General features: G+C 33.9%; 1 protein-coding gene across 2 annotated transcripts in view; it reads right to left on the reverse strand.

Moving 5' to 3' along the window:
• Positions 1 to 12,295, reverse strand: part of LOC106668994 (serine/threonine-protein kinase SIK2) — a 157,976-nt gene continuing 145,681 nt past the window's right edge. For both annotated transcript variants that reach the window (XM_014398225.2, XM_014398226.2), the window contains 3 exons: positions 4,487 to 4,695; positions 2,406 to 4,415; positions 1 to 1,243 (listed from right to left, as the gene is read on the reverse strand). In XM_014398225.2, the coding sequence (XP_014253711.1) occupies positions 1,115 to 1,243; positions 2,406 to 4,415; positions 4,487 to 4,695 (2,348 nt within the window). In that variant the 3' untranslated portion in view covers positions 1 to 1,114. The remainder of the gene's footprint in view (positions 1,244 to 2,405; positions 4,416 to 4,486; positions 4,696 to 12,295) is intronic.

Consider the following 12,295-nt stretch of genomic DNA (forward strand, 5'->3'; position numbering starts at 1 on the left):
TTTTACATTGACACATCTATGAATATATAATTTTCCATTTTACTAACTTTGAAATAATTCAGTTAAGCAAATTTATTTAGGGTTTTCAGTTGAGAATTAAACTGAACTAGCAAATCTTATGGACAAAATTATCTTGATGGATTGATCCAATAAAAATTACTCTGTTACATTTGAATTAGATAAAGATAAACTTATAATGTTGCCAAAAAATACTCCTTTTGTTCAAAATATTGTGATCAGGTATGAAATGGTTTCCTATTAATTGACAAATATAAACATTCTATTGCATATATTGGTAAATTCTGTCAACAGTCCTAATTCTGAAGAAATGAATCAAACAATGAAATTGATCAAGTACTGGGCAATATTGTTTAGTTACATGTCAATTATTAATATAGCGATTGTTTAACATTAAAAATAAAATTATTGTAAAGCTTAATTTTACATTTTTAAATACGTAATGTTTAATAATTCCTTGTTGTCACATTATGTTTCTTAATAAGATTGTCTTTCTTTCCAGAAATGAATGGTAAGCTTCAGCAGCTATTTGTTCAATTATCAATATATAAAAGTACAAAGATAATTTGAAGTGAGTAATTGATTAATTTTATTTTAAAACCCAAATGACTTATTATACAAAATATACTGAAGCCACTTTCAACTTGAGTCATTATACGTTACTGATCATGCTGATTAACTATGCTTTGTGTTCACCACAATGGGTATGTGTGCAAAGTAAAACATGCTAAAGTTCAAACGAATTGAAGGTTTTGTTGAGTGAATATAGTAATTTTTGTATTGTGATAGCATTGCTGCCGATATAATTAATTGGGGGAAAAAAATCCATTTATAATTTAAATAAATTTTTATAATTTTAAGTAATAAAAATATATTTTTTGTTTAAATTAGGTATTCTGAACATAAATTTGTACAAGGAATACCCAAAAACAACATGCACACCAAACATCCATGTCATATAATCACTTTGGACTGTTTTTCAACTAGATTATTTTCTTCTTTACTTTTAATAGATATGTCACTCCTTACAATTATATCATTAACATTACAATTAAATTAGATCGATGTATTCTGAAGAATAAATAAGTACTATGAATTACATTAACTCCATTTGCTCAGAAAGCTCTAGAATAGGGCTCTCACTGACTGCTTGCATTGGGGCAGGCCAAAGCAATCCGGATGACAAGATCTGTGAATTTGTTGTTTTTCCACCACTTGGTGTTATCTGTAAACAACACCAATTTCACAGAAATGCTTAATTATTGAGGAATGTACCGTGAAAACAAATATTAGACAAAAACAAATACTCAAGAAATGAAGCAACAATAATATAAGAGAAATGTGTTTCGTATAATGGAGTGGGAAGGAGAAAGTTACATGCAACAGCCAAGTAATCAAACGATGATAGCATGCAAAAGCCAAATGAGGGGGATTTAATGATGAGATTAAACAATTTTTTCAATATATTTATTCATTTATGGTTTTATGGATCTAATAATGATTACTTTTATAAAATCTTATCAACTATTAGTATAAAATGTTATTTCAAACAATGTGGATCCTTAATTATTATATCAGTGAACTAGTAAATATTTTCAATTGTCATCATAGTTTAGGTAAAAAACGAGAAAAAAAGGAAACTGATGTGTATAGATCACATTTTTTTTTCTATAAAAATCTAAAATATTTACATAGGTAACAATATTTTATTGTTAAAAGATATTGACAATGTCATTAATTTAAAACATACAAAAAGTAATAATAAAACACTTTGTATTTACAACTCTAGAAACATCGGTAACAATTATTGCAATTCGCACGGATTAAATTTAAAATTTGGTCTAAAGGGAGAAAAATAAATTTTGTGATAACTATGTACATGAGAAATGATATACGAATGAACATAATAAAATACTATAGATACATTCATAAAATAAAATATACATTAGCGCCTACATAAATTTTAGATGTTACAATTTCTATAGTTCTACAACTAACTCAAAAATTTACACCTTAAGCTTTCTTCCAGAATTTTACGGTGCAAAATATTTTTTAAATGGTAGAAATCTGTGCCACAAATTCTGTTAAAATTGTGTATAATTATGGAAATCTTTGAAATTTTGCTTGGTTTCTAGGGTGAAACTTATGCTATCTTCTATTAAATATTTATTTTTTAATTTGGTGTTTTAACTTTGGTGTTCTGCTAAATAAAATTAAAATGAAGTATGCAATTCAGAACAGAGCAAACTATCATTATTAGAATTAATATAATTTTATAAGTGGAATAATATGCCTCTCATTGCTTTTGTGAAAATTTAAAATACCTTAGATTATATTTGTATAATAAGTAGTTTTTCTACAATTCTAAAAGGCTACTTATGCAATACCTGGCTCCAGGCTGGAATTGGTTGCGTTGTTGTGAAAATGGATGGCTGCCATGGTGTGTTTAAATGAATGCCTGCTTCTCCTCCAGTCCCCATAGTCCATTGGTTGCCTGTAGGTTCGCGTATTTGGCAAGATGCAAAAGAATTGGGCAGGGCGCTCCATTGTTCATTATTGGGTTCAAGAACAGAAGCGAACTTTTCATCCACAAGGGGCTGAAGAAGTCGAGGGCTTCCAGAACCGTTGGTGCTATCTTCATCAATTGTAGGAAAACTCGATTCACAATGTATTGGTAATGGAGGAACTATTTGTGTTTGCTGGGCTAGTTTATAAGAAGCTTGTCTGAGCATTTGTCGTCGGTTGAGAATCATATTAACATTTGGATCAGTACTCGTCGATTGAAAAGTCCCTTGCTTTTGCAATAGTTGTCTTTTCTGCTGAAGTAACCTGTGTTGCATCAATTGCTGTTGTAAAGGTGCTTTGGAAGAAGGTGGAGCAGTTACACTTGCTAACATTTCAGCTTCTAAAGATTGGGTCATCCCCGGTGCTGGAAAGGTGAAATTTTCAGGCAAACTTATACGCTTTGGTAAATTCTGTTGCCGAGATTCTGCTGAATTATCTCTTTGTCTGTACTCCGAATGCTGTAACTGCCTTTGAATTAATTCTTCCGGTGGTACTGAGCTTTGGTATTGGGATTTTAATGCTTGGTGTTCACGTTGAACTAAATGTAATTCCATAACACCTTTCGCTTTCCCGCTTTCGTTCAATTTTTGACTATTAAATGCTACGGTAGTATTAATTGGAGGACTTAACGTGGAACCATCTGTAGTGGAAACGCCATGTTGAGCAACTAAACCATCTGAAGCTCGTCGTCCTTCCCGAAAATCAACAGGTGAACGAGTGATTTTTCTTGTTTTAAAATGCCCACTCGTGGGTAAGTTTGTACCATAATTGCTGTGCCTACACCAGGAGCGATTTGAACCATCACTGCTTACATAAACCCCTGGGTGTATAGAACTTGTGCTAATAATAACACTTTCAGATATTAATGGTTTACTATTTCCTTGGGTTGTGCAAGATGGGAGACTGGAACCCAATTCAGTTTCAAATTGATAATCTAAACTACTTTCAAAAGTAGAAAAATTACTATGCAATGAAGAAACGTGGCATGAAGAACAAGATGAATCTGAACTTAAATGTTGACTTAAACTTTTATTGTGAACTCCGACACCACTTGACGATGAGGAACTTGCATAGGACAATCGTTGTTGAGGGATTTGTGTTGTATTAGTAGTTTCTTCCAAATCTGTTTCAACCCCTTCATCAGTTGAACTGGAATACTGTGGTACACCACCTGAAAAAGAACCTCCAAAAGAAGTAGAATACCTTGTGGTTGTGTATGTAGTTGGTTCCCTGTAAGTAGCAAAACTAAGGGACGTGTCAGTAGGAACAACTGGTTCTGTGGATCCTTGGATTTTATGAGATATTGGAGCTAATGGAGGGCTGGATTGAGGTGATGAGCTCATTTCTCTGAACGGTGGATGTGATTGTCTTCCGCTATCCGTAGTATGAGTTGGACGACTAAAACTATTTGATCGCTTTGGCTCTACGGGCTCAACATTAGCAACTGTCAACTGTTGCAACGCACTTTGTATTTGTTGTTCCCTTGCCAAAGAATCTGGAGTATAACAAAGTCTGCTTTGTTCTCCTATTCTTTTAAATTGTTGCTGCTGCTGTTGCTGCTGTGGTTGTTGTTGATCTGGTACATGAATGTTGGCACCTTGATTTAAGACAGGGTTCATGCCAGAAAGACCTAATTTCCTCATAGCTTGTTCAGCTATTGTACTGGGCCTCCTTTTTTGTGTTGCATCGGTTCTTTCTTGAACCTTAGCACCACTTGCAACTCCTGAAGACGTTTCCTGAGCTAATGTAAATGTACTTCTATGTTGTCTCATCCTTTCCAAAAGAAGGAAATATATAGCAGCATGGTGGTCATAGCTTCCACTTTTGAGGGACTGTGGATAAAACAAAACAATTATTAGCAAAATGATACAATTCGCTAAAATATTTTGCTACAATAGATCACCTCTCTTGTTTTAGCAGCATCTATACCCAGACTTTGCATTAGCCTTAAAATTTGTTCATTGGGCTCTGCAAGTTTGTTATCTCCTATGCTTGTACAAGGTAAGAGCCTTGGCGCTTCCTCCACCATCCATCTATGCCGTTTAATTTGTTCCACGGAATATCGTTTACCTGGCTCTAATACTAACATCTTTCGAATTAGAGACTCACAATCTGAAACAAACATTATTTCACATTAAAATGTTAATCAGTAATCAAATTAAAAATTAGATATTTTAGACACTTAATATTTCAATGAAAAACAAATTATCATTATATCATACAGCATATTTCCTTTGTCTTTATTCATGGACACATTTCCTTCAAACATGTAACAGGCTGATTTGTTCTGTATTAATTTATGACTAAATATTACTATTATTTACATAGTGTCTTAATGTGCTTTTAATATTATTAACCGAATTGGATAGCGGATAACTAAAGTAGGAAATACTATGGACCATTCTCACACCGTAGTAGTGCTGGTTAGTATTATAATTTTAACCAACAAAAAATTTAATACTATAATTTCCTTTTATTGACGAAAAAGTTAACAGAATCATCTAATGTGCCTAAAAGGTTTTTTTAGTAGTAGGCAGAAATATTTCCCATTTAGACAAGGCATTCCAGTGAAGAATGAAATAGAAAGTCGCCTAGGAGAAGACCGAACGATTTTTAATTTATTACAGGAGAGTATCAGGTCCTCTTCTCTCAAGATTTAGCTGAGCTGAGCAATTTGCGACTAAATCAATAGACATTCGGAAAGAAAACACTTGCCCATATCTCATAAATCATTTTGGGCTCTCGGCCACCTTGACTTTGGACCCTATACCAACAGACCCGAACCGGTTGCCAAACTCTCCTGTGGCAAGGCAGTTAATCTTTCCAACGCAGGTCACAGTTCTTGTGACCGTTTTTAAACAATGGCAGAAGGCCATGTACACCGGAAGTCCAATTCGACCAATTATTTACGTACAGCTTTCATCTAGCTGGAACGGAAATTCAATTTCATGGTATGGCTTTTTTGTAAAGCAGAATTCTAAAAATAATACATTTATACACGTGCATTGCATAACCTACAAATGGGTGTCATCATTGACCTAATGTTGAGTAGGTGTTTTCTCATATGCTGGAATATAACCCTATTACTCCCCTGAGGTCGTACAGGCTTTGGTTTGTCTCAGTGCGGTATGAATATCCCTAAAACACTTTGGGGAAAGTGAAAAGAAGTGAAGTTTCACACGAATTTACCTCGAATCTGAACGTCCCCTTGAGACATAACGGTCGATCAAAATCCAAGTTTAATCCCGATAATATTACCCTTATTATTACTTAGTTATTACTTCGAGTGAAACGCTAATACATAATTTTTTTGTTATCAGATAAAAGACTTCATAAAATAATAGAAATTATTCATATTGTTTTTAGCAACTGTGTAAAACGGAATGTCTCATAAGTTATGGGTTTCTAAAAACTCCTGTAATAGTATTGCCGTTTACTTCTTATTGGAGAGAGAAAAAGATTGCATAACGATCGCCTTTGGTTTGCATTTATTTTAAGCGATTGTCTCCCCGTTTAAATGAGACCAAATGGGATTTCAGGGGCGTGGGGTGGAAGGCATCGGATTTTTAAACAAAAGCCGTTTTTGTTTCGAAGCTCTGCGGGATTCGTGGCTCGTTGGCCGGGTTCTAAAAGCGGGGTCGGTAATGGCAAAGGTCGCGGGGGTTCGGGGGGTTGCTATGACGTCAGGAGGCACAATGACGCAAATACAAGGGGGTGGTATCAGCATCCCCGACTCTTCGAACACCCCTCGCAATCCGTTCGCCTGCCCCCTTTCACCGCTAGATTTCCGTCGTTCGCATTTATCGGAATCACGCTATACCGAGATCTTGAAGCCGTTCGCAGACAGGGATGCCGGGAACGAACAGGATCCCTCCTAGAATGAGGGACATAACGATATCGATCGATCCTTACAGAATTTGTTCCGAACATACCCGACCTTCACGTAGTAGTAATCGTTCCACTTTCTGTCAATCACTTTTTATTTTGTACACCCAACTCTAAATCAGTTAGGATTACGATTTTATATGATACGAGGGACTTCATGGAATAAAGTTGTGGTCTAATGTGAAATACAATTGAGAATCAGACAATAGATACTTTTTGGTCCAATTTGATATATGGAATAACCTCCTTAAATATTGACGTCTTTTCACGTGACAACCTCCAGATACCATCTGCATAACAGCCTACTGAATTGCTAGGATTCTTATAAAGATCCTCTCTTGACTTCACACTCCACTGAACTGTCTATCTCCTTCTGTCCGACCTTCGTCTTGTCTAGTTGTATTTGGTCACCTCAAACCAATTCCATTAATAATCCATTTTCGTAACTAAACAAAATCTATACATTTAGGCTCGTCCTCTTAAGAAGAAATAGGGCTGGTTGGGTTCACAGCCTTCTTAACAATATTATCGATCTTTTACAGCTGCTCTTTTACCTTAATTTCCACATCCCATCTGTACACACCCGCAGTAAAGCAGTATTTTATCAACAATTCTCTCGGACAACCTATACTCCCCATTCGCTCATAAAAAAAAGAAAAAATGGATCTGGTCAATAGATTACCCATCGTTATTAACAATAATATTACTTTATTACTTAATATTATTATTATTAATCTTTATGTAAGGTATTGGTCGAAATGAAAAAGCCAGTGTCATGAGCGGGATTCGAACCCACGACCTTCGGCTAAATACACCGCTGCTCTACCTACTGCTTGAGCTATCGTGACTTTTCAAGTGGTAGAGCAGCGGCGCATTTGGCCGAAGGTCGTGGGTTCGAATCCCGCTCGTGACACTGGCTTTTTCATTTCAACCAATGCCTTACATAAAGATTAATTAATATTCAGGGAAGGAAAAGTTTTGTCACAGTGCTAATAATCTCAGTGTTTTTTCATGAAATGCGATCCTTCCGTATTTTTCCACCTAAGTGTGCCAGGCGGTGGTTAATTTCATATGCAAAAATCAAATTCGAACTTTCGAAATAAGGAATTACATTAAGATAAACTGAAAATATCGACAAAAAGGACATTTTTGTAGGGGGTAGGGGTTTTCCCACCTTAAATTAGAAATCGAAACTTTTTCTGTACGATGGTTCAAATTAAATTGAGGCTGAAAACAGTTTTTTAAATCTATAACTCAGATCTATCCAATTTCGTCCAGCCTCGGATCGCTAAATCTATATCATCAAGAGCGAGATGGTGGTGGATTTTGTCTGTCTGAATTGATGAAAATAAATCGGATTGGAGATTTCAAAAAAGTTAAAAATTATAAGATACCCGGTGGAAAACAAAGCGATCGTTGGGTTGCATGACGACCTCAACATGGGAAGAGGTTGTTCGCCATTTAATTTTTTTAACTTTCAATCACAATTTTATGCTATTTTGCTGAAAAGACCGCAGACATGTTCGAAAAGGATTAAGCGGATTACAAGCCGATTAAATTTGGAAAAAAGATTTACGTGTCCAGTAAATATTGTCGACTATAACTGTAAAATAGATGTTTCCTGCAATGCATGGTTTATCGTTTGTTCAAATTGAGTTATATTGTTCGTTTTGGATTCATTTTTTAAAGCGATAAGGAGTAATAAAAAAAATATGTTTTACAAATGAGAAACCACTGGTTTTCCAGAGCCCTTTTGTAGAGGAATTTTTTTCCCACTTATTGTATAATATATGATATTATTTTCACTAATTTCGTGGTCCGCTTGACCAATTAATATATTACAATTAATTAAGGTTTTTAGTTGAGATAAAAAAGTCAATGGCACGAGTGAGAATATCCTGATGACCCGTGTGTATGGGAAATATTTTGAAGCAAGCCTTGGATTTGCTTATCGCCAAAGGGTAGAAAGCGGTTCTCATTTGTCTACGTAATCTCTAGTTTTGAGTCATTTTTTATAAATATTTACAAACCCTCCTGAATTTTTCCAGAGATACTGAATCTATTTCCAAATTGATGAAAAATAACAAATGCAATAAACGAACATTTTACAATAATAAATCGACGAAAACAACAAGAAACGCTATGATTACTACAGGCTATGCAAAAATCGACATTATGACAAAAAGAAATAACGATTGGTGGAAACATTGATTAAAAAAAATCCTAAAGAATTTTTTCCTCAGCCATATTATAAGAAATGATGTATAAGTTAGTACAAAAGAAAAATGAATAAACTTACAATAAATTAAGGTTTTTAGTTGAGATAAAAAAGTCAATGGCACGAGTGGGATTCGAACCCAGGACCTTCGGCTAGATACGCCGCTGCTCTACCACTTGAGCTATCGTGACCTCGAACCACTCGGACACTAACTTCCCATCTCAATCCCACTTTTTGAATTTTCCCTCCTTTTTGCCATTTTTCAAATGTCGTCTAATCGACATGAAAAATGGTAAAAAGGAGAGAAAATTCAAAAGGTGGGGTTGAGATGGGAAGTTAGTGTCCAAGTATCGAGGTCACGATAGCTCAACTGGTAGAGCAGCGGAGTATTTAGCAGAAGATCGTGGGTTCGAATCCCGCTCGAGCCATGACTTTTTTATCTCAACTAAAAACCTTAATTAATTGCAATATGATATTATGTTTTCACCATTAAGGCCTGTCATTTATTACTTTTAGACGGTACAGAAAATTCATAAAATTCAAATCATTCGTGGAAAATAATTGTAAAATATTTTCACATATGGGACATTTAATGTCATTTAAAATCTTTGGCCATTATTTACTTTATCAATAAAAATATTACTCTTTTTATAAAATATAAGTAATATTTAAAAGAAATATATCAAAATTGTGGGAGCTAGTAAGATACTATTGACTATAATCAAAATAATCCTAAAAAAATTAAAATGTTTTCATTGTTGTTTACCTGTAAATAAAACAGATTTCGGTTTTTCATATTTTTAAAGCTGCTCATAGCTAAAGGGATCCTGGATCAGAATAATTAAAATAAAAATCTAGTAGGACTTCCATCATTCAATAATTTGAACAATCAAAACACTGTTGCTTTTTAAAAGTTTATTTAGTTCAGTCTATCATAGAAGAAAATTATAAGATATACGCACGAACCTGAAAACGTTTTTATGTCAAGGTTTTATTTGGAAGAAATTTATGATTGCATTAAAACTTTAATATGAAAGCTAAATAGAATAAACTATTAAGTATAAAAATTGATTATGTGATTATTCTCTTGAAATAATGTTCTTTTCACATATATAGATAATATATTGCAACAGAAGTCTCTTTTTGTTTACAAAAATATATTGTACCCAATCCAAGACCATTCGATTAAATTTATTCACCTAGATCTAACGAAAAAAAAACAATATACAAGATTGTATTAAGTGAGATTCGAAGTATAAAAAGTTACAAAAACGAAAATATGCTTCCAGCAAAACAGGACAATTTTTTAAAATATTTTATTTTTTAGAAAAAGTAATAGAGTTATGTTTTAAGCACCTTTTAGAGCTTTTAAATATGAATATTTAAGGCAACAAAAATAGACATTTTTATTGTTGCATCTGCTTTATTTTTCACTGATGTACAGTGTGCTACTTAAAAATTCATTTTACTTATCCAATTTCTACGGCATTACAACCTTTAGAAAGCTGCGTTTCTCGTATACGAGCGTATATTAACAACCTTTTGGATTTTATATCATTTTAAGTAAGAAAAATATAATGAAATCTGCAAAAGATCCCCAAACGTTCTTTATCTTTAATTCTAATTTATTTACAGGGCCTACGTGTAAAGCATTAAGGGTAGGTTATAGGGTCCTAAACGTCTGTAAAGTTTACTGTAAATTGGTGGAATAGTTTAGAGTTATTAATATATTTGTTCTTAAAAAAAAGAAGTAAGATTTCAGATGGAATTATTTTATCCACCATCCCCAACAACAAAAAATAATGAATTTGCGTCTGGGGGGTTTTGGAGGTGAAAAAATGAATATCACCTTATATTCTTGGTAAAATCATATTGTAATTAACTTTCCTACGTCGTTAGGTCATAAAATAATTTATGTACGGCATGATTATTGATTGATTATATTCATGTTCATGTTTACTTGATAATTTTCGTGCTTTTTACAAAGTAATTATTTTGGCTTTTACAAATTTTCTATATCTGATCTCGTTTCATACGATGTTACAAATTTATTTTCTTATTGTACATAAAAAAAGAATCGACTGAAATATTATAATAACTTTCAAATGCATACACAACAAGGTCAAACATCCTTATAAAAAAATTCAATTATTTAAACTATTTTTTCACCCCTATTGGCAAGAACGCTGGGAGTCGTGTCTAATATTTTTCAACCTAGAATAACCGACAAACTTTTTTCTAAAATCGGTGGTGCCATGATCATAGCAATTCTAGTAAGTTAGAACATTATGAGCGATTGAGTTGATTGGTAAGGGTCAGGATATTAATCCGAAACAAATTATTCGCCTCAACATGATAAAGTACACTATGTTCTGACAGAAAAATATATTTAAATGTTTCGGTAAACCGGAAAAATGTTCCAACATAACACAAGTTGAGAAATAAAAAGTAATAAGATCGGTTTCCAACTCTATATCTTGCATTTTTTCTAAGTAAAACATGAAAGAAAGAAGGCTAGCCGATGATCTTGCTTGCGGTAAAGACTCATTGTGTTACAGAGGATTAATTATCAGAAAAAGGAGGGCGGGTTAAATACAAGTTTGTAATGAATAAAATAAAGAAACAGTCATGAAGGCAGGAACACAAAGAGCATGGTAATTTGTCAGGAAATTTCATTATTGAATTGCATCTTATTAACAGTAACGAGTACGCTAGACGAAGTAAAGTCACATTAGTTAACGATAGGATTTTTTTAAAACTTTTATGATGTTAAGCTTTGTTGGCTGGTTTGCGTGTGGTTGACCATTTGTCCCGGGCTTGATTGCCCGCTACCATGTTCACAAATATAATTTTAATTTCAAATGACATGGTCCGCTTTTGCATGAATGGCTATATGATCGTTATTCGGGGTCCGTCCAGTCTCGTCGATTATCGAGCGTAGATTTGGGTTTTACACGAAAAAAAGTTACAGGAAAAGTTAATTGTTGTATTTATTGGAAGAAGAACGCAAAATTTAAACGTTTCATTAAAAAAATAACTTGAGCCAGTTTTTAAAATATATCATAACGTAACATAATTCAATAGTGTGATGCTAAGTGTTGGTCTGCGAGTGGAAGAACTTATGCTGAACCGGTATTGGGCCATTTATTGGGTCCGTCTTCATTCGCTGATTTGTTGAAGAACACTCGAACACCATTTCGAACAGAACAAACTAGTTCGGGATCGCGTTGTCTTCAGTGAGGAACGTCTCTTTGCAGAGTAAGGCTTATATGTCGTTGGGTCAGTCGGGTATCGCTAGGTGCGTTTGGGATAGGGGGCCTGGTCACGGTATTCATTGGTTGGTCGTATCGTCGGTAATTTTGGATTACTATTTGTGCGTTAGTTGTTGGTTTTATGGTCTTGTTGGTTTCAATGTTTGCGTTTTTTTGTAATAGTGTGAAAGTAGTGTGTGAATGTGGGTTTATTTATGCATTTATAAGTTTGCGAATTGAAGTGTTATTTGTTTGTATATCTCTAGGTCTTCCAGTACGTTGAGGTTTCGTCCTTTTTGTACGTTGTGTATCAAGTCATGCTTGTTTCTATTGTGTTTGGTTCGTGACTGTGACAATT

Source organism: Cimex lectularius, unplaced genomic scaffold (genome assembly GCF_000648675.2).
Source record: "Cimex lectularius strain Harlan isolate CLEC.00 unplaced genomic scaffold, Clec_2.1 scaffold249, whole genome shotgun sequence".
Lineage (NCBI taxonomy): Eukaryota > Metazoa > Arthropoda > Insecta > Hemiptera > Cimicidae > Cimex > Cimex lectularius.